This window comes from Lactuca sativa, chromosome 8 (genome assembly GCF_002870075.4).
Source record: "Lactuca sativa cultivar Salinas chromosome 8, Lsat_Salinas_v11, whole genome shotgun sequence".
Lineage (NCBI taxonomy): Eukaryota > Viridiplantae > Streptophyta > Magnoliopsida > Asterales > Asteraceae > Lactuca > Lactuca sativa.
The window spans coordinates 250820768-250846275 of NC_056630.2; the positions used below are offsets into that span (position 1 = coordinate 250820768).

The 25508-nt window shown below is 36.3% G+C and overlaps 2 protein-coding genes across 3 annotated transcripts; one reads left to right on the forward strand and one right to left on the reverse strand.

Moving 5' to 3' along the window:
* Positions 1-3991: 3991 nt before the first annotated feature.
* On the forward strand, positions 3992-6245 carry LOC111889314 (F-box/LRR-repeat MAX2 homolog A). The gene has a single exon (XM_023885450.3). It carries the CDS (start codon positions 4093-4095, stop codon positions 6121-6123), a length of 2031 nt encoding a protein of 676 aa, XP_023741218.2. The 5' UTR covers positions 3992-4092; the 3' UTR covers positions 6124-6245.
* Positions 6246-6354: 109 nt separating this feature from the next.
* LOC111889313 (serine/threonine-protein kinase EDR1) lies at positions 6355-15655 on the reverse strand. Of its 2 annotated transcripts, none has more exons than XM_023885449.3 (17): positions 15350-15655; positions 13929-14321; positions 12928-13131; positions 12405-12593; positions 11604-11863; positions 11400-11519; positions 11153-11242; positions 10312-10407; positions 9683-9769; positions 9289-9382; positions 8933-9203; positions 8249-8372; positions 7982-8001; positions 7582-7738; positions 7168-7456; positions 7002-7074; positions 6355-6627 (listed from the first exon to the last, which is right to left on the reverse strand). In XM_023885449.3, the coding sequence occupies exons 2-17, from the start codon at positions 14187-14189 to the stop codon at positions 6545-6547; spliced, it is 2418 nt and encodes an 805-aa protein (XP_023741217.1). In that variant the 5' UTR covers positions 14190-14321; positions 15350-15655; the 3' UTR covers positions 6355-6544. The 2 variants fall into 2 exon arrangements, with proteins under 2 accessions (XP_023741217.1, XP_023741216.1); XM_023885448.2 differs by having other exon boundaries at positions 11400-11531.
* Positions 15656-25508: the final 9853 nt, after the last annotated feature.

Sequence of the window (25508 nt, forward strand, 5' to 3'; positions counted from 1 at the left end):
CTATCTTTAATTTCTCATAAGTCATAAAATTATATAATTTTGTGACTTTGTGTTTTTGTAACCATATGTGGTAGTAGGTACAAATGGAATAGAAAAAATGAGTTTGGGGTGAAAATTAATCAATGTACAAAAAATTAAAATCAAACAAGTGTCAAAATATTCAACGGGAACAACCCAAAATTAAATGAACGTCAAAAATTTTCACTGTTCAAAATAAAACCATCCCAGTGAATATTAAAAATCGCACTTTATGCTTTACTTGGTTTAAAACCAACACCGAACCGATACAAACCGAAACCGCATTTAAAAACCGGAAAACCAAGCCATTAATAAACCGCACCCAACGGTTTTTAAAATGCAAAAACCACACCATGTGGTTTGCGGTTCAGTTTATCCGTACCAAACCGCACCATGCTCACCCTTAGTATAAACTAAAAAATGACCTATTAATAAAGGGAAGGTAACCTCATGTTCCCTATTAACATATAAATTCAATCAGACCTTAAATGACATGGCATATGTTATACCACATCGATCCAACGTGTACACCCCTGTTCCAAAACCTCACCCTCACCTGAACCTAATAAAACCCTCTTTAGATTAGTACAACCTTTTTTCATCTTCTTCGTAGGTGATTTCGTTCTAACAGAGAAATAACATATCTATTTCTCTCTCACAAAATCAAAACAAAATCCTCCCTAAGAAAATTGATTACCACCATTTACGTCTCTAGCCTAGAAACCCCAACGCACGGTCATCCTTTTTGGCGACCGCCCACTGTTCTTTGAAGACCACCATGATTTCTCCTCCACTGGAAAAGGAATCAAAGTTTCATCGTGTTCATACACCTTCAAATATATCGATGTTTGTGTGTTTCGTTTAGTTACAACTAAATGTGTGTGTTTGTTTTAGTTATAGGTAGGTGTGTATTTTAGTTGCTAGTAGATGTAACACATGTCCCAAGTATTATTTAATTTATCTAATTTTTAGGGTTTTATGCATGGACTCGGCAAGTTAGGGAGCTCCAACTCATCAAGTAGAGATCATTATGAGGACGCGAGTTTTAAATCCTACTCGACGATTCGGAAGGCCCCGACTCGACGAGTAGGCGATGTAAAGAGAAACCCTAATTTTTATGGGTTTGTACCCTATTTAAGAACTTATGGCTCATTTATAGCCTCCTTCATCGTTATTACAGTCCAGAAAGAAACCCTAGCCGCATCTTGGTGCTTCCGTGAGTGTGTGTGAGCCTTAGAGAGTGGAACTTGTGCTTTTGAGAAGGAAACTTGAAGGTTGAGGAGATTGAAGAGAGGATAAGGCTTTGGATCTGGCATCTACTTATTGTTAGCATCCATTTAGAGGTAAACAGTTGCTAACTTGATCTCTATTTTCTTATAACTCATTTTATGGAAGAATATGGTCACTTTTGGTGCAAAATAGGGTCATACTCGGATTTGGACTTATCACAAGGATATGGTTCCAGATCTGGACATCTCTAGGTCCTCAATGACATAAATTTGTTCACTTTATCTAGCTTAGGCCCTTTCCATGCACTAAAACCTTGTAGGAAGCTTAGTTTGGATGTTATAGCCTTGGGAGGCCTTGCATGCACGTAAAGTTGCAAGCTTTACGTTGTATCTGCACTAGGGGAGGTTGGATCTGAAGTTTGGGACCTTAGATCCCATTGGAAAGGACTGAAGGAACTCATCGATTCCATTAGTCGAATCGACGAGTCGGGGTAGGGTTTACCCGTTTTTGAGTTTCCGAATGAGTGTAGCGAAGGATTAGAGTGTTGGTCTGAATGAACTTTTGGTTTTCTGGACATTGGATGAACTCGATGGGTCACTTAGGTGACTCGACGAGTTGACTCAGGATTCAGTGGAATGGACTCGGGAGGAACTCGACAAGTTGCTGGATGCACTCGGCGAGTTGAGGTCAACATGGACTGTTGACCTTGACTTTGACCATGGTTGACTTTGAGGATATTATGGTATTTCGGGATTATGACAAGTTAATCACATGATGATTATAGGCAGTTGAGTTGGAGCAGTGTGTGGGATTTGTCCAATCTTAGCTTATCAGTTCAACATTCGAGAGGTGAGTCTCTTCACCATACCAATGGGTCTAAGACACCAAGGCTGACCCATTTTGTGATATGTGGTACACTAGCTGTAGTAGAGATATGTGGTATGATAGTTAGCTATATGCTAAGTGGTATGCTAGTGATTATATGATACTTACAGGGAAGACAATGGGGGAGCCCATGGCACTTGGATAAGACCTTGTAGGGGAGGCAATGGCTTGATAGTTAAAGACCATGGGGGAGCCCATGGCAGTCGAATGAAAGACCATGTGGGGGAGCCCATGGCTTGTCAGTTAAAGACCATGGGGGGAGCCCATGGCACTTTGGTATAAGACCATGCGGGGGAGCCCATGACATCCTTATATGATTGTATGCATGGCTTATGTGATACATGTAGCTTTTATAGCTAATATGATATGTGGATTGTGGATTGTGTGTGGGGTATGCTTTAGGGAACTCACTAAGCATTAGCTTACAGTTTGTGGATTTGTTTCAGGTACATCCGAGCCTAAGGGCAAGGGCAATGCTTGATGGCGTTGCGTGCACTCTCTCTCAGACATTTTTATGGGACACTCTGATGTTTTGAAATAAGATTGTAATTGATATGAAATTTAAAAACAATTGTTTGTGGGATTTCATGGTTTGTGGAAAGCAATTTGGTAATTAAAAACGAAAATTATCTTTTGAAAATTGGGTCGTTATAGTAGATGAATACATCTTCTTGCAGTGATCAATTGGGGTTTATAATGGTAAACTTATTCTGGAACTTTGATACATAGGAGTTCTTTTTTCTGCCGTTTTTCATATACAGATTGTTAGGAGGTAGAGAGGTGTGTCTGTCAACATTGATCGATGATGGGGAAAGGCTTACATACAATGAGTTGTTCTACAAGTACGTTTCGTTTCGTTTTGCCAAATCAATTTTTGTTGAATCGTTGTTTTCCATCTTCGTTCTAGGTTTGATTTTGATCAAAATCCATTCTCCAGGTTTAATATTGTTGAATCGCCATTCTCCGTCAATGGGTGTGGAGGGATTTTGTTCTGATTTGCTCTCGATTTCTTCCCCATCTAGGTTTAAAGTCAACGGATTAATTGGTCAGTGTCGAGTGCCTATTTCTACAGGTGTTGATTAATCGGTACGTTATGAACTTCACCTCAAGACATGCTTGAATCACCATGTCTTTTTTTGCAACTAGCGACTCATGTTGATTGGAACTGTAAGGTCAAGCAAAGTGAGGTTGAAGGCTTTGGGAATAGAGAAGACATCAGAGACACTGAAACACCGATTTGAACTAGTCAGCGAGCCAAGTTTCGGCCAAGAGTGGCCTCAGAGAAGTCGATTGGAACGGTGGATTTCTGGACGGAAGAAACGGCGCCACATGTCCACTACTAGTGTTATCGATCTTCGATTCGAAGAAGATGGAGATGTGTTTTGAGTCGGTGAGGATGATGAAAGTTGCATACCTAAATGCCAACATGGATTATTTTTTAATTTTATATTTTTATAAATTAAAAATAAATCCATATGAAATGTAGGTAACCTCTGAAACCCAGACTAGATGGAATAAATAGACTTTAGCATCATTTTTGACAGGTAAATTTTTATTTTAATGGCATACACACAAAAAAGTACCTTTTAAAACCAAACGAAAAATTTCATTGTATTTTTATGTGAATAACCCTTTTAAGTTTTATGGTTTAAATTAAAATATTATTATAAATATCTAATTTATTTAAACAAAAACTCTAGTATCAATCGAAATGATATTTAAAGAAACATTTATATTGAAATGATATTTGTAGATAGAAAATTTAATAGAATTAAATGAAAATTTTATGTAATAAAAATAATAGTTTATAAAAATGGTTAATCAAGCGAAATATTTATCGATTGAATAAAGACAAATTGAATAGGATTTGGTAGAAAAATACGCCTCATCCCTATCCCCTTTCAGCCTCAGTTGATATCTATAGCAAAGAATGATGGGCACAAAAAGCAGTACCTAACAATGGCTGTTTCCTTCTCCACCACCACCATCAACGACCTCCCGGACGTCATCCTCTCCAACATAATCGCCGCCGTCTCCGACGTCCGTGCCCGCAACGCCGCTTCCTTAGTCTCTCGGAAATGGCTCCTATTAGAACGATCAACCCGCACCTTCCTCACCCTCCGCGGCAACGCTCGCGACCTCTTCATGCTACCTTCCTGTTTCCGATCTGTCACTCACCTTGACCTCTCCCTCCTTTCTCCATGGGGCCATCCTCTCCTCTCCTCCACCGCCGCCTCTTATCCCGCCCTTTTCGCTCAGCTTCTCCGGCAGTCCTTCCCCAACGTTAAATCACTCATCATCTACTCACGAAACCCCTCCGCTCTTGAGCTTTTAGCTCCTCAATGGCCGTCACTTTCTCAGATCAAGCTTGTCCGTTGGCACCAACGACCACCGCAACTACCTCCCGGCGCTGATATACTTCCGGTTTTCGAGAACTGTAGAGATATCAACTCTCTGGATCTCTCATGTTTCTATTGCTGGACTGACGATATTCCTCCAGCCCTAAAAGCTCACCCTCAAACCGCGGCGAAGCTTACGTTTCTCAATCTTCTTAATCCGTCGTTTACTGAAGGATTCAAAGCTCAAGAAGTTGAAGAAATCTCTAAAGCTTGTCCTAATTTGAAGAAATTTTTAATAGCTTGTATGTTTGATCCTAGATACATTGGATTCGTCGGAGACGAAACACTACTTGCGATCTCAATCAACTGCCCGAAGCTATCACTTCTTCATCTCGCGGATCCTTCAGCTTTGTTAAACGCTAGAGCTGATCCAGACACACAAGGTTTCACTCAAGAAGATGCGAGTATCACAGTTGCAACCTTGATCGAAATGTTCTCCGGACTTCCATTGCTGGAAGAGCTCACCTTCGATATTTCCAATAACATCAGAGACAGTGGCCCTGCTTTCGAGATTTTGAACTCCAAGTGTCCTAAGTTAAGATCTCTAAAGCTCGGAAACTTTCATGGGATTTCAATGCCGATTGAGTCAAAACTAGATGGAATCGCATTGTGTCAACGTATAGAATCATTATCGATTCGAAACGTAGCCGATTTGACAGATATGGGGTTGATCGCAATCGCTAGAGGCTGTTCGAATCTGGTGAAATTCGAGGTTCAAGGATGCAAGAACATTACAGTAAGAGGAATGCGAACTTTCGTCTCGTTGCTGAATCGAACCTTAATCGATGTCAAGATCTCGTGTTGTAAGAATTTAGGCGCAGTTTCATCATTGAAATCGTTAGAACCAATCCAGGATCGTATCCGAAAGCTTCATATCGACTGTGTTACGGAATCCAATATCCATGACGAATTGGGGAATAACAACAGAAAAAAGCGCAAATTCGATTTCGATCTGAATGATTCAAAGTCAAGCGATTCAATGAACGAAACATGGTCAAAACTGGAACATCTATCTCTGTGGTTCTCGGTGGGGGAACTTCTGACTCCATTTCTATCATCGGGTCTAGAAGATTGTCCGAATTTAAACGAGATTTACATCAAAGTGGAAGGCGACTGCAGGCATTTCTCCAAACCATCACAACGAGAATTTGGATTACAATCCCTTTGTATGTTCCCAAATTTATCAAAAATGCAATTGGATTGCGGTGAAACGATCGGGTATGCACACACAGCACCATCGGGGCAGATGGATTTGAGTTTATGGGAACGGTTTTATTTGTATGGGATCGGGGCAGTGAATCTGGAGGAGCTTGACTACTGGCCACCACAAGATCGGGATGTTAACCAGAGGAGTTTGTCTTTGCCGGCTGCTGGGTTGCTTCAAGAATGTGTCATGTTGCGGAAATTGTTTATTCATGGAACAGCTCATGAGCATTTTTTGATGTTTCTTTTGAGGATTCAGAGTTTGAGAGATGTGCAGTTGAGGGAGGATTATTATCCTGCGCCTGAGAATGATATGAGTACGGAGATGAGGTCGGATTCGTGTAGTCGGTTTGAGGATGCATTGAATAGGAGACGAATTGAGGACTGAAAATGTTGTAATAACTATGATTGATTACTGATTAGATAGAATAAGGTGTAAGTGTAACCAAGATATTATCTGGAATAAGGTGTTATAACTATTACTATAAAAGATTTTGTAAGTTTAATTTATTGGTTGCGTTAAAATGTCAAATCATTAGTTCCAAAATATATGTTGAAAAGGTTTGTAAAGTATAAGTAAAATTTGAGAGAATAACAGAACAGATGTTAGCAAGTCAAGTGAGTCTTGAAAGAGAGTTGTATATGATTGAGAAAGGAAAGGCAGGAATAGTATTGTTCCAAATAACTGGATTTATACAGAAGTCAAAAGTAGTGGAGCCGATAATATTTTGTAAACCTCTCTACTAGTAGTATGTCTTTGTTGTTTAAGTTTGATATATGATATGAAATGATATGATGTGATGGTTCTCTCAACAGAGGGCATATTCGCAGTCTAGCAAACGAACCAAAATGTCCTCGCAGCTTGGTCGCTCAGCTGGTTCTGCCCAGCAATCTGCAAAAATCAACTAAAATAAGCTTCCCTGTGCTTTCTACTCATTTTATGAAAATGGTGTAAATTACATAAGTATCATTTTATTGACTCAAACACTTAAACCATTTTCTGTAGTGTTTAAATCATTATACACTGTTTTTTATTAAAGCATTTTCCCTGGTTATACAATTTATAAAAACAACTTAGAAGAAAATCGGCAAATTAATATATATATATATATATATATATATATATATATATATATATATATATATATATTTTAATTTGTTGGCTAAATTGATAAAATGGTGAAAGTACAAGTGGTTTTCTGTGTTTTTAGATGATCAATGTTAAAGTCGGAAGATATAAGAAGAAATAAAAGAAGAGAAAGATACCAGCAATGAGCTTGCCAAGTGGACCTTCAGGGATCTCCAGCCGTGAGCCTTCATTGGCAACAGAATACACAACCTAAAAAACATCAAAAGAAGAGAAGAGGAGGGCATTCACGTCTTTTGCACAACATGAGAAAAAAGTAATAATGAGGGAGGGGCTTGGGCTTACCCTCTCAGGTGGCAAACCTTCCCATGGCCTATTGAGAGTGCATAACTCCCACATGATGACACCGAGGCTAAAAATGTCACATTTTTCAGTGAAAGGTTCATTTCGGATTAGTTCTGGAGCCATCCATTCAGGGGTGCCTGCTGACGTGGAATCTTTGACGGGTGATTCTGTCATCATTCTTGAAAGCCCAAAATCACATATCTTTACTGTCCAATGCTTGTTCACAAGACAATTTGCACTTTTTATGTCGCGGTGAGCTATTTTCATTCGGTGAATGCACATCAACCCTCTTATCACATGCAAAACACCAATCACAATAACATCAACTCCACATTATGTAAATTAAAACTAATCAATATTTTATTTACAAAGATCAAAAAAAATTATGTTTATTGTGGATTCCATTACACTAACCTGCATATATCACGAAGCATTTTAAGTCTTCTTCGCCAGCTGAGTTTCTTCTTTTGACCACTTAAATGGATCAAGTAATACAAGGATCCCATCTCCATATATTCCGTCACCATTGATAAGCGTGGAGGCCTTGTGCACGCACCAAGAAACAATATAACTGACCAAATCAAAACACAAACCATTTTTTTACTCCAATAACTTTAATTGCTTGAAGAAAAAAAAAATGTCAACTTGGTGTTTAAACAAACTCTACATACACGCTTGTTACTTCACATATTAAACAAAACCAGTTGTATGGTACCTTCTTCATTTAGGCTTTTCTAGTAGTTTAGAGTCAGAATGCAACAATATTTCGGAAAAAAAAAAAAAAAAAAGGATGCAAAAGGAGACAAAGACATACCATTTGGATGTCGAAGGCGACTGTTAAAAAACAAAAGGAAGGAAATGAAGGAGTTAGAAGCATATAAATAAATAAATCTTTAACTGTTAACCTCTGTAGGGCTATTACATAGATGGGGAGGAGGGCATTCTCGTCTTTTGCACAGACAAGAGAACGAGAGAAATTGTCCCACCCTGTTCCATATTATTATAGGGTGAGAGTGGGACAAAAACTGCAGATTGTGTCCCATTGACACATGTAGAAACATCAAACAGATAGGTAAGGTACCTGAGGATGGAAATCTCATTGCAGAAATCTTCCATGTTCTCAGCTGTAAGATCCTGTTCAAGAAAAACTTTTATTGCTACTTCTGTTCCATTCCAAATGCCACGAAAAACTTCCCCAAAGAATCCTGGATAACAGAGATCAAGAACAGAAATTACAATAACATTCTTATTTATCACTTGATAATAGTTTTGCAGGTTTCCATATATATGCTTGTACATAAACTAGAATACCATAAATATTGTACAACAAATAAGCAACCAAAACAAAGGAACAAGAAAATCCCAAATAAGATCATTATAGAAACTAGACATTTTGTAGCTATATTTTAAAAATAAGTCATTAAAGTTTTAAATTGTTTTGAAGCATGTGTTACTAAAGATTAACAAAGAAAGTAGGCTAAATTGTACTTTCCATTCTATTCCATGAATGAATGAAAAAAAAAATCATCACCCAAGGAATGAAAATCTACAAATGGAAGGAATCACATTTCTTGAGGAATGACAAAAAAAAAATTCTCTTTCATTGTTATACTCTATTCCATCCCTATGCTAATTACTACATACCAAATGCTACCTTACTCATATATAGCTGATTCAGTGGCATAGAGTAAAGTCAAGTTATTGAGATAGAGGGATATTTTGGGAATAATGATACATAAAAAAAGGGTACATAGATAGTACATACCAATTCCAACTCTGGTGCCAACAGTAAGTTCTGAGAAATCAATGTTCCATTCTTGATAAGGCAGAAGAGGCTTATTTTGGAACATGGGTGAATCCAGAATTTTGTTCCATGTTGAGACTGTTTCATCACCATCTGGAATAGCAGGTCTTCCGGAAGCTGGATGCCTGAATTCATGAGGAGATGTTGGTAATGACATTGCCTTTTGAGAAGCCTCACCCTCCCTCTCCCTTTCAAGACTATATAAAGATCTTCCATCATTCTCATCAGTCTCCTAAACCCATCACAACACATTTATTAACAACAAACATTACAGACTCATCAACCCTTTTTCACATCTTACAAACACTAACACTTACATCTTTCTTAAGTTCTGGATTCTGCAACCGAGTGTCCACCTGTTCTCTCATTAGTCGATTCTGTTTTAATGTTTCATTCATTGCACGTACAGCCCTGAATGTTAATACAAGTAAAAAAGAAAAGAACACCATGTTATGTTGCCTTCAAGAAAAAAAAAATGTTATGCTTTTTATGTATCTTCAATCGTTATGCAAAAGAAAACTATCACAATTCATAAACAAAATCACAGAGCTAGTAGAATGCTGTAATAGGGTTATGCAAAAATTAACCTTTCTAAGTGTTTTCTGTACTAATATACTTGATAAAGATCTCATTGAATACTTCAACTTATCAAGGAAACGTTGATAAATGAAGTAACTAAAACATAAAAGTTAAAAATTAGAAAATATCAACCTTACGATGTCATCGCCAATTTCTGGAGTAATACTAATGCTTCTTCTTCGGTTTCTACGATGTTCAGACGTTGATGTGCCTTCTGATCTGTAGGTACACAGATTTAAAATACACTGTGAATAGTTTTGTTTATTGATGTATGATACTCTAGAGTGAAATTTTATAAGTGTCACTTCATGAAAACAAAGTATGTTGCATACATAATTAGATATACAACTGCTATAACAAAGATACTGTAAACTTACAGAACAATGAACAAATGCTTGAAGGTTTTTATTGTATATTATCAAGTGTTTTTTGATGGCATATTTTGATTTGTTTCAGGCTATATTACAAGTTTTTGTGCAAAAGACGTAAATGCCCTCATCCTCATTATCAAAGAACCGTAAAAAGTTTGTCAAGTCCAGCCCAGTCCCGTGTAACAAATGCAGACTTGGAAATTTCTAGAAATATACTTACTAAAACTCAAGGGCAATAGTCTTTTTAAGTCTCAACATGCTATAAAGGTAATACTTGGTAGTCAAAGATTTTTTGATATTAGCAAACATAAAAACATATAAAGATGTGCATGTCTCATAAGTTTATAAAATGCAGAAGGCAGAAATATAAGTTGTATTGTATGAATGAACCTTGATGGACCAACATCATCAGGATACTCTCTGAATGATCTTCTATCACCACCAAGCATGGATCGGCCACGTGCTCTCAAGGAAGGATGCTCTGGACTGCAATATCCAATACAGATATAAAAATCAGTCACGTAATAGAGTATCAAATTATTATGGAAGCATAGACATTAATAAACAAGTTAATATGAAGGGAAACATGATATTACTGAGGCATGAAAATCATTTATCATACCACTATTTTTGTTTTTTACAGAAAGACTATATATAGACTCTGAGGTTGACATATGTTTTAGACCTCTTAACCATATGTATCATATAGTCTTTGTCTTTTGTTTAATCAATAAATAAAGGGCTAAATGCAAGAAATAGTACCATACTTCAATTTATTTGTTTACTACAGCATCATGCTTCCATTTTTTTCTTAGTAAGACAGTGTACTTTGAAAATTGTACTCACATATAGCATTGCACTTTTAAAAAATTTACTTATTAGGACTTAGGAGACTGTATTTGGAAAATTCTGCCCATTTATAGCAATGAAAATTGCTTTGTGTATGCATGACATTGCTATAATTGGGTAGACTTTTCAAAGTACAATGTTGTACAGTGTAAATATATATGGAGCCCAAGATTGTCTCTCCAAAAGAGCCCGGGGAACTCCAACATATACAGCCACTTATAAGACCATGTCGCACCTATGTGTGATACACTAAATATAACAGTTCTGAAAAATATTGACAAGGTTATACTCTATTTTGTTGAGAATGCTATCTTTTTTCAAAAGGTTGTCTATAATCACATGAATAATTATAAAACCACATAGCATGAGACATGAGGATCACCTTGAACTTGCAGTCCTTGGTTCATTTATCACCTTCCTCCGGCTCCTTCGCCAAAATGAAGCAGCAATATCTGGTTCACTATGGGATATACTGATGTATGGGAAAAAAATGTATGAGCTATTAATTACAAAGCTAGAATAGTTTTATAAGTAATTAATAAATTTCATTTGCTGTTTAATGAAACAAACAAAAATAGAATCCACATTCAAAGAAAACTTATTAACATTAGGACAAAGTCAAAGCGTACCTCCATTTCCCATCAATGGAGGATGCAGAACGCATCATTTTATTCCTCAATGAAGGTCCAGGAACATTCAAAGATAAATCCAATCTCCTCTGGTAATGAAGATTGTCATCTTTCTCAGAACTGCAGTAATAACTAAATAAATAAATAAATACTGGTACTTCATTTCAGAAAAATAGAATATGTATGGGAATAAAAGGACATAACCTCTCGTTGTCTATCCTCTCTGAAAAGCCATATAAAGGGCTGTTTGGTTCTAGTGGTGAATCACATGAGTCATTTTCTGCAGAATCACTTTCTCCAGCTGCAGAAATATGGGACATGAATATTGCCTTGGTTGACCGGGGTATGAGTTGACCAGGAAATCGCATTAGATCAACAAGTAGTTCTACAGAATTCAGAACAACTACTACAGACATATGCTTATATGAATCTACACATTCACCAACTCCTTCATTAGGTATTCCCTATAAATCAAACATAAAGTTAAATGTCTGGAAAATCAAACTAGATGATATAATACAAGACTAAATTACAAGTATCGTCCCTGTGGTTTATGCGTTTTTTCAATATGGTCCAATAGTTTGAGTTTTTAACTTTTTTGTCCAGGAAACATAGTTTCATCACGTGACTCTGTCAATTGTGTTGCACATGAGGGTAAATATGTCTTTTTCCTATTCTCTCTGTTTAACACCTCTTGATTGGTCAGCAGAAAGTTTAAAAATGATAAATAACTACAAAGATTGACCACTTAAGAGTTGCAAAAGAGACAAAAAAAAAAAAAAAAAAAAAAAAAAAAAAAAGAAGGAAAAAGACTTATTTACCCTTGTGTGCAACGCACATGACACACACTAACTCCAGGTTGTCAATGTTGTAAAACTCAATGACAAAGTTGAAAATATAACGTTATCAGACCATATCCAAAAGAAAGATAAAGATAAACTACAGGGACGTTTTTGTAATTTAGTCTGTGAGGGGTATAGATGTGTCGCAAATTTTAGTACTTACCACTACCAATCTACTTTCAAAACCTACAGTATCAGCAAGAACTTTAAAGAGTATTGCTCGAGGACGACATGAACCATTTTTTATATGCCCCAGCAAGTGGACCCCACGACTGCCAGGGACATTAGAAGTATCCTCAAGTGTAGCTTTAAGTGGGCTGTCAAACTGTGGTCTCTTATAGAAATCTGACACCTGTACACAAAATAATGAAAATCATTTATTTGTTGGTTTCAAATCTTCCTATTACAATTTACAACCTTGTTGCTATTTCTTGTATAGTTGTATTTAATCTATATGCAAAAATATGGTCTTGAATACTGAAGCATATTAATTAGTTTCATAATCTTTGATAAAATACAACCTACAAGCCCTTAGTGTTTCCCTTATAAGTGTAGAGGTGATACAATATCGTAGGCATTAAAGATATTACAATAACTTTCATACAAAACAATTCAATCAACAAACAGAAAAGTGAAAAGAATTTAATCAATAGAAGGTGGAAGATAAAGCGAATTCCATAACTCACCAGTCCAGCAATCTTTTTGATAATGGCTGCAGGATTTGAGTTCAGACCTTTCACTAGTGTGGAAATTAGTTGCTTTAGCATGGAAAGCTTCTTGTCTTTTTGGGAATCAACAAGTATGATATCAGCTTTCACACCCTCAAGTTCTAAATCATGGAGCTCCTCCAAGGTAGGAATATCATCAAAAAGATCCTTGAGCCTCTTATCCTGTACATATTATAAATCAATTAATGCAATACAACATCATCTAGAAAGATGACTCTAACACTTTAAGCATATCTGCTGTAAAGTAATTTCACTTGTTCACCAAAAGGGGCAAATTTGCAGCAAAGCTACCATGTTACAGCTATTCATAAGGCAAATGAAGAAAAGTGTGACTTATGTTTGAGCTCTGTGAGCTATAAGAGATAAAGAGAGCAAGAATGGATGCTTTCTTTAATGGAAACTACAACTGTGGTATTGATATTTTTAAGATGATTCACACTAAATCCCTCAAATGGGGCTACACATTTTCCAGCTTCATAATTAGGAAACCAAGCACACCACTTAAGCTTTAGAGAAAAACTTATCAAAGATCCAATACAGAGGAGTTCTTTGTCATTTTCAGTGTCTACAAAGTTAGCCAATATGAGCATTAGAAATCAAGTTAAATGTTATCTGATTATCTCATATAATCATATTCAAAGGGTTCTCATATTAACTTTCTGGAACTATAAAGAATGGATTGGCAACTGGTTATGAAACAAAAGATGTACATAGTGAGAAGAAATGTCTAAACAGATGTGAAAAAAGAACACTAAAGTTTGTTATGCAAAATGCCTCATTTCCATGTGCTTTTTTTAGATATGATCTCGACTCCTTTATAATGAGCATAGCATACATGCTTCAGGCCTTCAGCTTTAAGGTAACAGATCCAAGAAACTTATGAAGCTGTAACCTTCAACTACTAGAGCATGTTAACCAAATTAAACATCTACATGAATGAACAAAGTGTAAGTACTTACATGAATGATTGAGTAGAAACCATTTGGAATAGGTTCAGAAAGTACTCCAGTACGCCAAAGAATTTGTGATGCTGACTGAGATTGAGATAGAAACCTATCATATGTACTGCTGCTCATAGATCTTCTATGAGTTAGAGTTTCTTTTTTCGAGTCCAATGAAGCAGATTCAAATTTATCAATTAGCTCTGAAGACCACCATGCATTACTAGAAGCCCCTTGCTCTGAGGTCCCTAATTCATCACGTGCCTCTTCCATGTTCATCAATAGATGAAGCAAATTAACAACACATCCCTGTTTATCCCCTAAAAGACCTTTTTTGCACCATGTTTGAATATAACCCCGTTTACTAGAACAATTTCTTCATTTAAGCCCCATAGTTTAACACCATATGACCTGCAATAGACAATAATGGGGTTAACCTTGCATCGATTTCACTAAGTTGAATGATCAAAGTTGGTAACAAAAATAACTGTATTATGGAAATATGGAATCCAATCAACAGCTGCTGAAAGTAGTATGATGAAGAAAGTACAGTGAACAATTTGCAATAATAACTAATACTTTGCTGCTTTAAGTAAGATAGTTTCTTAATAGATCTGGAGCAAACATGGTAAAATACTAAGATGCAAAAGAATATTCACAATTGACAGAAACAAGATACAGTCTGCAGAAAAAACAGCTGTTCTACACAATATTGCAGAGCATGGGTTGTAAGGAAAGAAACATAGAAAAGAGTGAGAGATGATGAACTTTCTTCTTGCATTTTACAAATTCCGGCTTCAAATCCTCACTCAGAAGTACACCCTTGTATGTAATCAACATAAAGCACCATGACTTTTAAGTCATAAAAATACAACACATGGGTAGATGAAGTTACCCATTCTATTACCTTAGATATCACATTCTCTTCACCATCTTATCAACAAAAAAAGTAGACATCTAAAATGAAAAAGGGCGTAGCAGACTGGAGCTCTAGTTGAAACTAGTGACTCCAAAACAGATAGAACATCAGCCCAGGGCACTAAGGGGTTTCTTGCCAGATAATCACTACAGATTCTGCTATCTATTATAGCATCATCGCCATTGCACAAGACGATTACAGGGCTAGCCACATTCCATAATTGGACATTTTATTTTTAACCATTAAATATGATGAAATCTTCACAAGGCACGAGCATTTCTTACAAACTCCAAGCACATTAAAATCATCAAAAATAGAGAATTCATAACACAATTAGATCATTCAATACCCAGATTACTAATCAGAAATTTCACCGCCAACTATGGACATCATAACATAAAATTACAGATTAAATGTAACCCTCGAAATGCAAATTTGATCATTCAACTTGAATTCAATTTGCAGAAATCTAGCAGCGACAAATCTCATAGATAAACTTCAAGAAATACTCAAGACTCACCTAAACCCTCCCGAATCCTAAATTGAAGCCAGATGCCGACACAAGTGAACTAACCACCACTTGGATCCGAGTACTTCACGGCTGATAACAAATTGAATCTCTATATCCAACCAAGAAGAGTTTCATTTATTCCTAAAAATGAGATTTCAATCCACCAGTAACGGAGAGAGAATCAAACTGCACAACGATTTGTGTGCGCGTGATGAACGTCTCGTGACAATGATGAGAGAGAAAACGTAGAGATTCAAACGATGAGGAAATATCAGAGAGAGAAAGAGAGAGAGAGAGAGGCGGGGGATGGATTCAATATTTATTTTATTTTTCGCTAATAAAATGTTTATTGAGTGATTTAATTTATTCTTTCCAATTAGATTATATTTATTTTGATTATTGTAACGAAATTATATAAGTATATTAATACCCATGCTATTTATGAACAATGCTTGGCGCGACGTATCGTTACACGGAACCACCAACAATCCATCGGATAACCCCTGAGTAATGAGTTCATCGGTTTCTTCGTTGTCTATCTCTTTCTCCATTCATATTCGCATGTACTTTGCACGTAGGTACTCCGTCTCATCTGACGTTATCGTTGCAACTAGTTTTCTCATCCTTCTGTTATTAAAGGGATTGTAGGAAGTAAGCTTGTCTCAGTAACCAAGTTGTATTGGATTTTTTAGGCGTCCTAATTCAACTTTAACATAATTTTGTTCTTTCGCCTATAGCTAACCTATTGATTTTTGTCTAATTGTTTATGTTTGATTTTTACAGGTCGTTTGTTGATTTATTGATGAATCCAGGGTCACGGATATCCTTCTCAACTTCACCCTTACTTAGTCCGACCATATGTGTATTGGTGCCTAAACCAACAAACAACATCAACCCTAACAGGTTATGTTATATGCATTTTTTTAATGATCCCAACATGTAAACTCTTTTCCACCATTCTTGTATGCTATGTAGCTCCCCAAAATCACTTTCATTTGGAAAATTCTCTTCAAAATTAATAAAAGAAATAAATACCTCAACATCGGATGTGTTGATAGGAACGTCGAGATCTACCGCTGTCGCAGTGTAAGAGCACATAATCATGGTGAAAGGATGTCATTGTCTTTACATCTATCGGTGAACTTGTAGAAAGTCATTCCACGTGATGTTCAGATGATTAACAGGCATAGCAGATCCAAAAATATGTTGTAAATGAGGTTCAACTATTCCTTGCTCATGGAATCAAATCCTTGATGTTTACTCGATAGCCACTTCATGATTATGTGCAACAAAACAATCCATAACTTGGGAACACCAGTTTTCTTAAAATCCTTTGCATAGTATGTTCATTTAAACCTAATTTCGAGGAGAGAGGATTAAAAACGATCTCTAAAGTGACAAATCCTTATGGGTTCTCTATAACTCAATTACCTTAAAAATGTGGATCCGGTAATGGTTCATATTTGATCATTTGAGACCAATACTTCGGTGTTTCCTTCATTTATGCGAACACATTTGAATGCTAATTCCAAGCTTTCTTGTACCAACATGGATATCTTTCATTTCTTCTGCACAAAGCATGCAATTCAACCACATAAGTCTTAAATTTTCACAAACAGTCATCAATCTTACATTTAACCGCTAATTTTAGGTGGATCGAGGCTCGTGACTGTCGCCACAAGGACATTGAGGTGAACTCAACATGTGGCTTGGATGCCAGGATGGAATTTATAAGAGGGTTTTGCTGAGAAATCCGAATCTAGGTCTATTGGGTTGATTCCATCTATAGTCGGAGTTTTACGAGGCACCAATATTAACGACTAGGAAGAGGGAGTTTCAAAGAGGTGATAGGTTGCATGTACAAGATTAACTAGTAGGGAAAAGGGAGTTTCTTCTACAAGCAGTTGGGAATAGTAGGGTTTGTGGTGGAGATCTGGATACCAACTTGGATCGTGATATCACTTTTGGAACTGATATTTCTACCCTATGTCTGGGTTACAAGAAATTCAGCCTTAGATAATCCAAGTGGACACTTACGATTCTAGGCACAAAAGACGTAAGTCGATATGCTAGAGATTCTTGAGAGTTTAATGAAAAACGATAGCTAAAAATTGTATGTCTCTTCTGTAAAGAAGAGTCTTTTATATAATAAACGATATTAGGGTTTCATTAGGGTTGGGCCGCATATAATTGCTTAGGTGACGAGTCAAGGAATCTGGACTTTTAATGAGGATTTAGGGTTACCAAAACTAACGATTTTCGTTAGTTTTACCATAATCACCCTCAAGAATCCAAATATTCCATTATGTTCCCATATGTAAAATTTGGAGAGGTTTTGGGGCGCTTCCCTAAACCTCGCGGGACCCCAGACAGGGGCTCTGCCCCTTGGACCCCACTAGGGGCGCTGCCTCCGAACCCCCGACTAGTCGTCAAACCGGCTTCTAATTTGATCGTATACATGCATGCACTCCGCACTGACCCGTATACATATTAGAATACAAATTATGAAGCCCCTTAGCTCACATGTTAATTCCAGTTACATAAAATGACATGGTGACACTAAAATCACCAACACAAGCAACTTTTGAGGAGGCGATCGTGGCTTAGAGAGGAGGTGGGTTGATCGAATGGGTTTTGTGGCATCAAGAGGAGAGTGATACAGTGAGTGATTTTGATGAGCGTATGTATGGAAAAAGTCTAATAAGTTTGTTCATGTAAGTTTCTTGTTCTCAAATATCAATTCAACTTTTACTACCGACACTTTGATGAAATTATTTCCAGATTTGAAAGATTGTTATATCGTAGGGTTTATAGATGGCACATGGTATTGCATGTGACAACCGTCAACTTCCGGTCAAGTCAAAGTCAAGTAAAGTCAACAAGTCAAACCGTTCGGCTCAATTAACCCTCGTATATTAGGGTTTACATTATGTTTACTATTGTACTACACCCTATCTTAATGCAAAGTATCACTTTGAGTCTTCACGTGTTGAGAAAATCTAAAACCTAATCAGGGTAAGTGATGGAACTACTCGATAAAACATTAATACATACCCTCCGGGGACGTATAACACTCATAACAAGGCTTAATGGGGTTTACAAATCTTACATTTCGAAGCTAAACACTCACAAAGGTCACAAATAAAGTCTCTCTCTCTCCCAAATCTCTCCCATATCTCTCTCATAATCTCTCTCAACTTTTTATAATCACTCGGGGCATCCCGACCCTTAACTTGGTCAAAAATCACTCGAAACGGAAAGATTTATGGAAAAACAACTTAAAGGGGGTGAATCCTCACTATATGAACCGAAGCTAGCTATAAGAACCGAACCCTAAGGACCGAACCAGCCAAGACCGAAACTTGCTTAAGGTACCGAACTCCCCCTTCGGTTCGGATCAGACCCTTCGGACCGAAGCTTCATCTGCTCACTTCGACTTCGCCTCCCATATGACATTTTCGCCTGTACGCTTCTCGGACTGAACCCACGTTCGGTCCTTAGCAACATGAACCGAACCCTCGCAGGTTCGCTCCTCGTTTCCTAGTTTTCGATCGTTTTCGCGTTTTGAGTCCATTTTTCATGGTTTTAACGTGGGATTTTCACCTATTTTGACATATAAGACTCTATATATTCATATTTTAATCACATTTTGTGGGAAATCATAATCTAAGAATAATATCTATTCTGAAAGATATTGAGGTGGAGTGTTGATTTTTCCATAAAGTAATGACAAAAACTATCTTCCACACCCACTCTATGACCAACCTCCGGTCACTATTCACCTCTATCTAGTCAACTATTTGTCCTCCCACACTCTTCTCCAACAAGATATCTTGATCAAAGGCTGGAAAATCCTTATCTCTCCTCCCACCTTATTCACTCTTTCCCCAAAAAACAAAACACACCTCTTTCACTTTCTCTCTCTAAGAACTCGAGATTTCAAGGGCTGATCTCAAGCTTTTCATATACTTTTGGTAGGTATCTTCATCCTACTCTTAATTATTTTACACTTCTTCACTCAAATCATAGAGTTCTCATACAAATATCGTCATATTTGTTCTTAGGATCTTCAAAATCTTCAAGCATCTTCCAAGTGTTCTTGGCTTGGAAACCTCTTTTCTTCAACATTTATCTCAGGGAATCACTCAAGGTGAGTTCATACCCCCACATTTTCATGTTTTCTTCAGGTTTTAGGGGGAGAATACAAGTTAAATTACCAAAAACTTAACTAAACTCAAACATCAACTTTCCACAAGAAAGTTTAGTTCCATTCACGGACTGTTTTGACCAACTTAAACTTAAAATCTTTCAAAACTGTTTAATATGCAAATAGTTCAAGTTTATACCTTTAAAATGACTACTTGCATATGTTCATACGATTTTTCTACAATTTATTGTGATTTTTACAAAACTGTCTATCACTGTCGCTACGATTTTGGACCAGTGAATATGAACGTTCTCACACAAGTTAGAGACTTCTAAAAATCATAATAAAAATTATGAACAAACTAGACACATTTTCCAAACTCTTAGAGTTTACGGATTCAGTTTTTGACTTCATATGATTTTTCCGTGATTTTTCTAAAACAGTGAAGAAAAGCTAAAAACTAGTTAAACAGCTTACAACTTTTATAACACTTTGTAACATGTTGAGCAAAGTGTTTATCCTTGATGACTTCATATTTTACATGTGTTTTCTGTTTAGTTACATTTAAATAACAAAAATTACTTAGTGAATGATAAGAGTCCTTTATCATTACAAACATACAAGATGAAACATAAGAAGTATAGTTATGTTTTGCTAAACATATTACTTACACAGAAAAGGTTTTACTCTCAATACAAACGGGTTTTCATTTGCCTCGTGATAAATTATAAAAGGGTATAGTTTATGGATTTCACATTTCAAATTTAATACACGAAGGGGGATTTCAATTCCTCCACATAAAAGGTTTTACACGCATAATACATGTAAACTCGTTATCGTAAATTGTGAGACACGTCTTCATTGTACTCTTAGAGTACAGGTTAAAATTCCTTAAATAGTTATAACCAAAGTCTCTTGTAGGGAGAGAGTGATAATTGTGTATATATCTATATTGGGATTGACAACCCACACCCATGTTGCTTGCAACAGCCGGATCGGCCGATCGGGGGTGACAAATGTCATTTCAATTTCGACGCCTGAAGAACGTCGCAACAGGCATCTTTGTTATAGTATGGTTATAACGACTCGCATAGGGAGATAAAGACATGTACAGTTTATGGGAATTTCTACTTTAAAAAGGGGTTTTATAATTAAAACTGTATACCTCGTCACAAGTACGAAACACACATACATATACTCGGTCTTGGGATTTAAGACTACATAACATTTTATAAGGAAAATATTGGATTTTTCTTGGGTATTCATTACATTTACAAACAAAGGTTTTCAAACTCGGGATACAATACTCGATTTTATTTCGAATAATAAAGCTACTATACATACTGGTGGTAAAGAGGGTTTTCAAACAGAAAGTACAATACATGTTGGTGGTAAGAAGGGTTTTCAAACAAAACATACAATACATGCTGGTAGAAGCCAGGGTTTTCAAACTCTACATTCAAAAGCTTATGAACTCACCAACTTAATTGTTGACATTTTTTCGAAACTACTTGTATTCTCAGGAAATCAGTAAAACAAGTAACCCGCAGCTTTTGAGGATGGGATGCTAAGGCATCAAACAATTCATTTTGTCATCATAGTGTAATTGATTTTGAATTATGTAAACTCATACTATGGTGTAACTTTTTCAATTATATTTATGATGGTTGTATTTACTTTGAGCACTATGATACTCGTTGTTATGATACTAATCATGAAGTCCTCCGTCCCCGAACGTTTTCGTCATCCTTGGTTCGGGGGTGTGACATTGCATCATAACACTACTTAAAGAACATGATTCTTGACAAAGATGTATCTAGATCGTCTAAGTTTTCAGTCGGAACAGGGGTTAGAGAAGGTGGGAATGGACCGGTTTCAGATGTTACTAACATTTGGGTTTTCTTGCTTCACTGCTTGGTTGTGTGTGTATGTATGTGAATGAGAAAGAGAGAACAGTAAATCAATCTTCCTGTGTAGTATCTTGGGATATAGAGAGCTTTCTAAAAAGTATAATTAAAAAAATACGTTTAACACTAATCCATGTGGACGCCTTGTCAACACCACGTGGACCACTTTCAGTTAACCAAAATGCTATATGGATACCAGCTCAACCAGGAAACAGGATAAGCCCTTTATTTTAGGGATATTTCCTTATTTAACTTGTATTTTGAAAGTTTAAGGCGCTATAATACAAAAAAAAAACTTTAGGGACCATTTAAAACAAAAGACAAAAGTTGGTTGGATTATGATGACATTAACCCCACAATCAATCTATGTCATCAAAATTCATTGAAGAGTTTAAGGAGGTGCCTTTTTCCTTTACTTTTGATGAGGTGCAGGCCAGAAAAATATCTTTAATATGTTGTCTGTATTGATAAATCCTACTATGTGCATTGTGGGCTGGATTTTATTGTTCCTTTATCAAGTAATTTTATTTTTACTTGTAAATAATTAATTGCACATCTAGGAGATTCCATGGAAAATGACATCATAATTAATGAGTATATATTTCCACCATATGTACGAAATCCTTTTTTGAAACCGGCTTCCATAGCTTGAAGAATAACTCTAATGTATATAGCTCTTCGATAATGAATATCTTTTTCATCAAATTTTATATTTTTTTCTGCCTCACTACAGTAATAAAAAATGATTACATTTTTCCTATATGCATGAAACGATAGATAGGGTATTTGTCGTCTTCATAAAAATCAAGTCTTGTTGATATAAATTTAAGGACCATAATATCTTTTGGAGATATAATAGGGTTATTAATGTAATATTTTTGTACATCCTCTTTTACCTATTGTGGTAACATATTTATCTCACGGAATTTTGAATATGTGAGCTATATCAAATTTATGGCACCAAAATTGTACCAATATTTGATTTCTTTAGGTGGAGAATCTTGTAAATAATTAATTATAGGATAAACGCCAAAAAAATCAACATATCTAAAACATGTATCACATAAGTTAAATAATTCTCTCATTTTAGAACTTTGCATTTCAACAACCGAATGTTGACCTATAAAGTCAAACCGAAATCATTTTCATTAGAAAATCTGTTTCCCAACCTGAGGTCTCAATAAAATATGTTCCTCAATAGTTTTTGAATATGTTGGTATATGTTTATCTTTAGAGATTGATTTCCCTACATGCAGAAGGAGGTGTACTGTTTTTTTTTTTTTTTCAAAAATCAATGTTTTCGATTATACCCATAATAGTTATGTTGCATGTATCATAATTATTTATTCTCTTTTCTATCTGTTCAACAACTAAAAGTAGTAAAGCGATAAAATCTTTTGCATTGCTAGGAAGATTAGCAATATCAAAAATGTTTGATGCATATTCTTTGATTGTGCTTATATGTGCTTACATTATAGATTTTCTCTATTTATTCATCCATCTTTGGTTAAGAAAATTTGATAAAACATTTTTACAAGATTTGACAATTTCAATATAAAAAATATATGTAAATAAAAGTGTTTGACATCTAATTAATCTTTTATATTCAGGTTTAGAAGGCGAAATATTTTTTATAAATGGTTTTACTTGGGTGTTATCAGTTTTAATAAAAAGTTTTTTGGTAATAAAAAGCAGTGAATTTTTTGACTACTTTTTACTACCTCTAGCAACTCTTTTTCATTAATATGATATTCAGTCTGTGTATTAGAAAATGTTCCCGAACAATACTCACATATACTTTCGCCAATCTTTTCATGTTTAGAGTTACAATCTATTCTCTTAAGGACTCCACTACAATAATTTTCAGATGCATCTGTTTCTAGAATTAAATCATCATCTTCTTTTGGTAATTGAAATTTTGGTAAAACTTTTCAATTTTCTTTTATCTTTTTTACTTGGTTTTCTATACCTTTATCAAAGCTAAAAAACTTTATCCTATTTTAGTAACTTTTGGAAAGGTTTTCTTGATGCAGGTAGATTATTAATGAAATCGAAAGCATAATTTAGCATTGTGAGGAAACTTTGTACTTATTTTTTATTTATTAATTTATTCGGAAAAACAATTATCATTTCAAGTATATGACATTAAAGTTCTATCCCAATACTGTAACACTTAGTTTTAGTGATGTTTTAATTTTAGGACATCGGGCCAGAATTTTATCAAGTGAAGGGTTGTGATTCAAAGGAATAAAGTTTAGACCCTTTCAACTATTGATAATGTTGGATTAAGTGATTAAAGCCCTCGATTTGTGACTTGAAGCAAAAGACTAAAATTGGAAAGGTGATATTGTAGGCTTCTTGCATGAATTGAGTATTTTAGTTTGATATGTTTCTAGTCAAAAGTAACTAGATAGAATAGTGGGGCTGATCAATACCTTTTCATGTATATAAAGAACGTTGAAAACGAAGAAGTTATGGTTGTTTGAAGTTACATGGGAAACAGGGAATTTTTTCCCTACGTTAGGCGTAGGAGCTGAATTATGGACACGAGTTTAATGACCTACGTAGGGCGTACGTTATGCTACACAGGGCGTAGCTGTTGTAGACCAAATGTAACACCGAAAACTTCAAAACAATTTTTTTTTTCGTTTAAAAATAATCGTTTAATTCTTAAAAACACTTTGCTTAAAATCTCATTCATAATTGAATTACAAAACATAACTCCATTTTCACTTGCATAATAAACCAGGATCCTTAAAACATGACTCTTTCTCTGGTGTGTACAATCGAGCCAGTGCCATCCTGTGATCCTGAGAGAAACCTGAAACACATAACACAAAACACTGTAAGCACGAAGCTTAGTGAGTTCCCCAAAATATCACACATAACACATATTAACCACTCGAGGCTATAACTCTGTGGGTCCGTGGACCCTACTCTGTGAACCTTCCAGTTCTAACTCTGTAAACATGCACAACATAAATCACATAGAAATAATGCAGTACAACACATAACATACATAGCATACAAATACTCTGTCACATAACTCTGGTTACCTACTCAAGGTAAAGTATAGTGAGAAGACTCACCTGGCAAGCAGGAAGCAGATATCCTCACGCTTGCATCTCGAACTCACCACCATCTATCACATAAGGCAAAAGCTCTCTTGAACATAACTCTCGAGACTAGACTCAATCCTCTCTTGGCACCCTCTTAAGGGTAAAAGACCGTTTTACCCCCTTCTTGGTCCAAAGGCCACATTGCTGACCAAACCCTAAAAGTCAACAAAAGTCAATGGTCAAACTTTGACCCAACTCGCCGAGTGCACTCCGGTGACTCGGCGAGTACACACATGTCCACTAACTCTTTGTCCCGCTTGGTACGTCGAGTCCCTCCCTATGCTCGACGAGTCATACCGGACAGGAATCGCGGGGCCACCCCGACTCAACTCGCCGAGTCTCAAGAACAACTCGGCAAGTACCGCCTTGAACTCCAGTCCTCTAACCCCCTCCTGACTCACTGAGTCATCCCCCAACTCGGCAAGTCTATTCACTGAGCAATTTACGTGAAACCCTAACCCTACTCGCCGAGTCTCAAGAACAACTCGGCGAGATCATGCCATGCACAAACTCTACTGACCTCCTAAGGTCAGATCTGTTTCCCCAAACCATAGATCTGGCCTCCCCAAGCATGAATGTCATGTAAAGTTCGAAACTTGATGCTTGTATAACCACAACAAGGCATCAAAAGGAGATTTAGTCCCAAAAATGGCAACCTAAGGCCAATAACCCCAAACTGGTCCATAAAGCTCCAAGGGTCAAGGTCTCTGGACCTCTTTGAGTCCAGATCCAAGGCACAAACTCGAAGAGGGACCATTTGCTCCACATAATCACTCTCCAAAGGGGGTTAGAAAACCCTAAATCTAATGATCAACACCAAAACTGAAGGAGGTTCGAACCATTACCTCGAAATGATGTCTCTGAACTCTGGAACTGCTTGAATCGCACCTCCTATTTGCTCTTGTCACCTTCTTCTTGCTAAACCAAGGGTTCAAGGATCAAAAAGTGACTTCTTCTCCCTCACAACGATTTGGCTCACTTAGGGTTCTCTCAAG

Bases quoted from the DNA above. Each gene is read 5' to 3' on its own strand.
- LOC111889313 (XM_023885448.2), bottom strand. From the start codon at position 14,189: ATGAACATGGAAGAGGCACGTGATGAATTAGGGACCTCAGAGCAAGGG. The intron at 9,204-9,288 runs GTAAGTGTTAGT...TGATGGGTTTAG, and splicing joins ATCCAGAACTTAAGAAAGAT to GAGACTGATGAGAATGATGG. The intron at 8,373-8,932 runs GTATGTACTATC...TCTGTTATCCAG, and splicing joins TGGCACCAGAGTTGGAATTG to GATTCTTTGGGGAAGTTTTT.
- LOC111889314 (XM_023885450.3), top strand. From the start codon at position 4,093: ATGGCTGTTTCCTTCTCCACCACCACCATCAACGACCTCCCGGACGTC.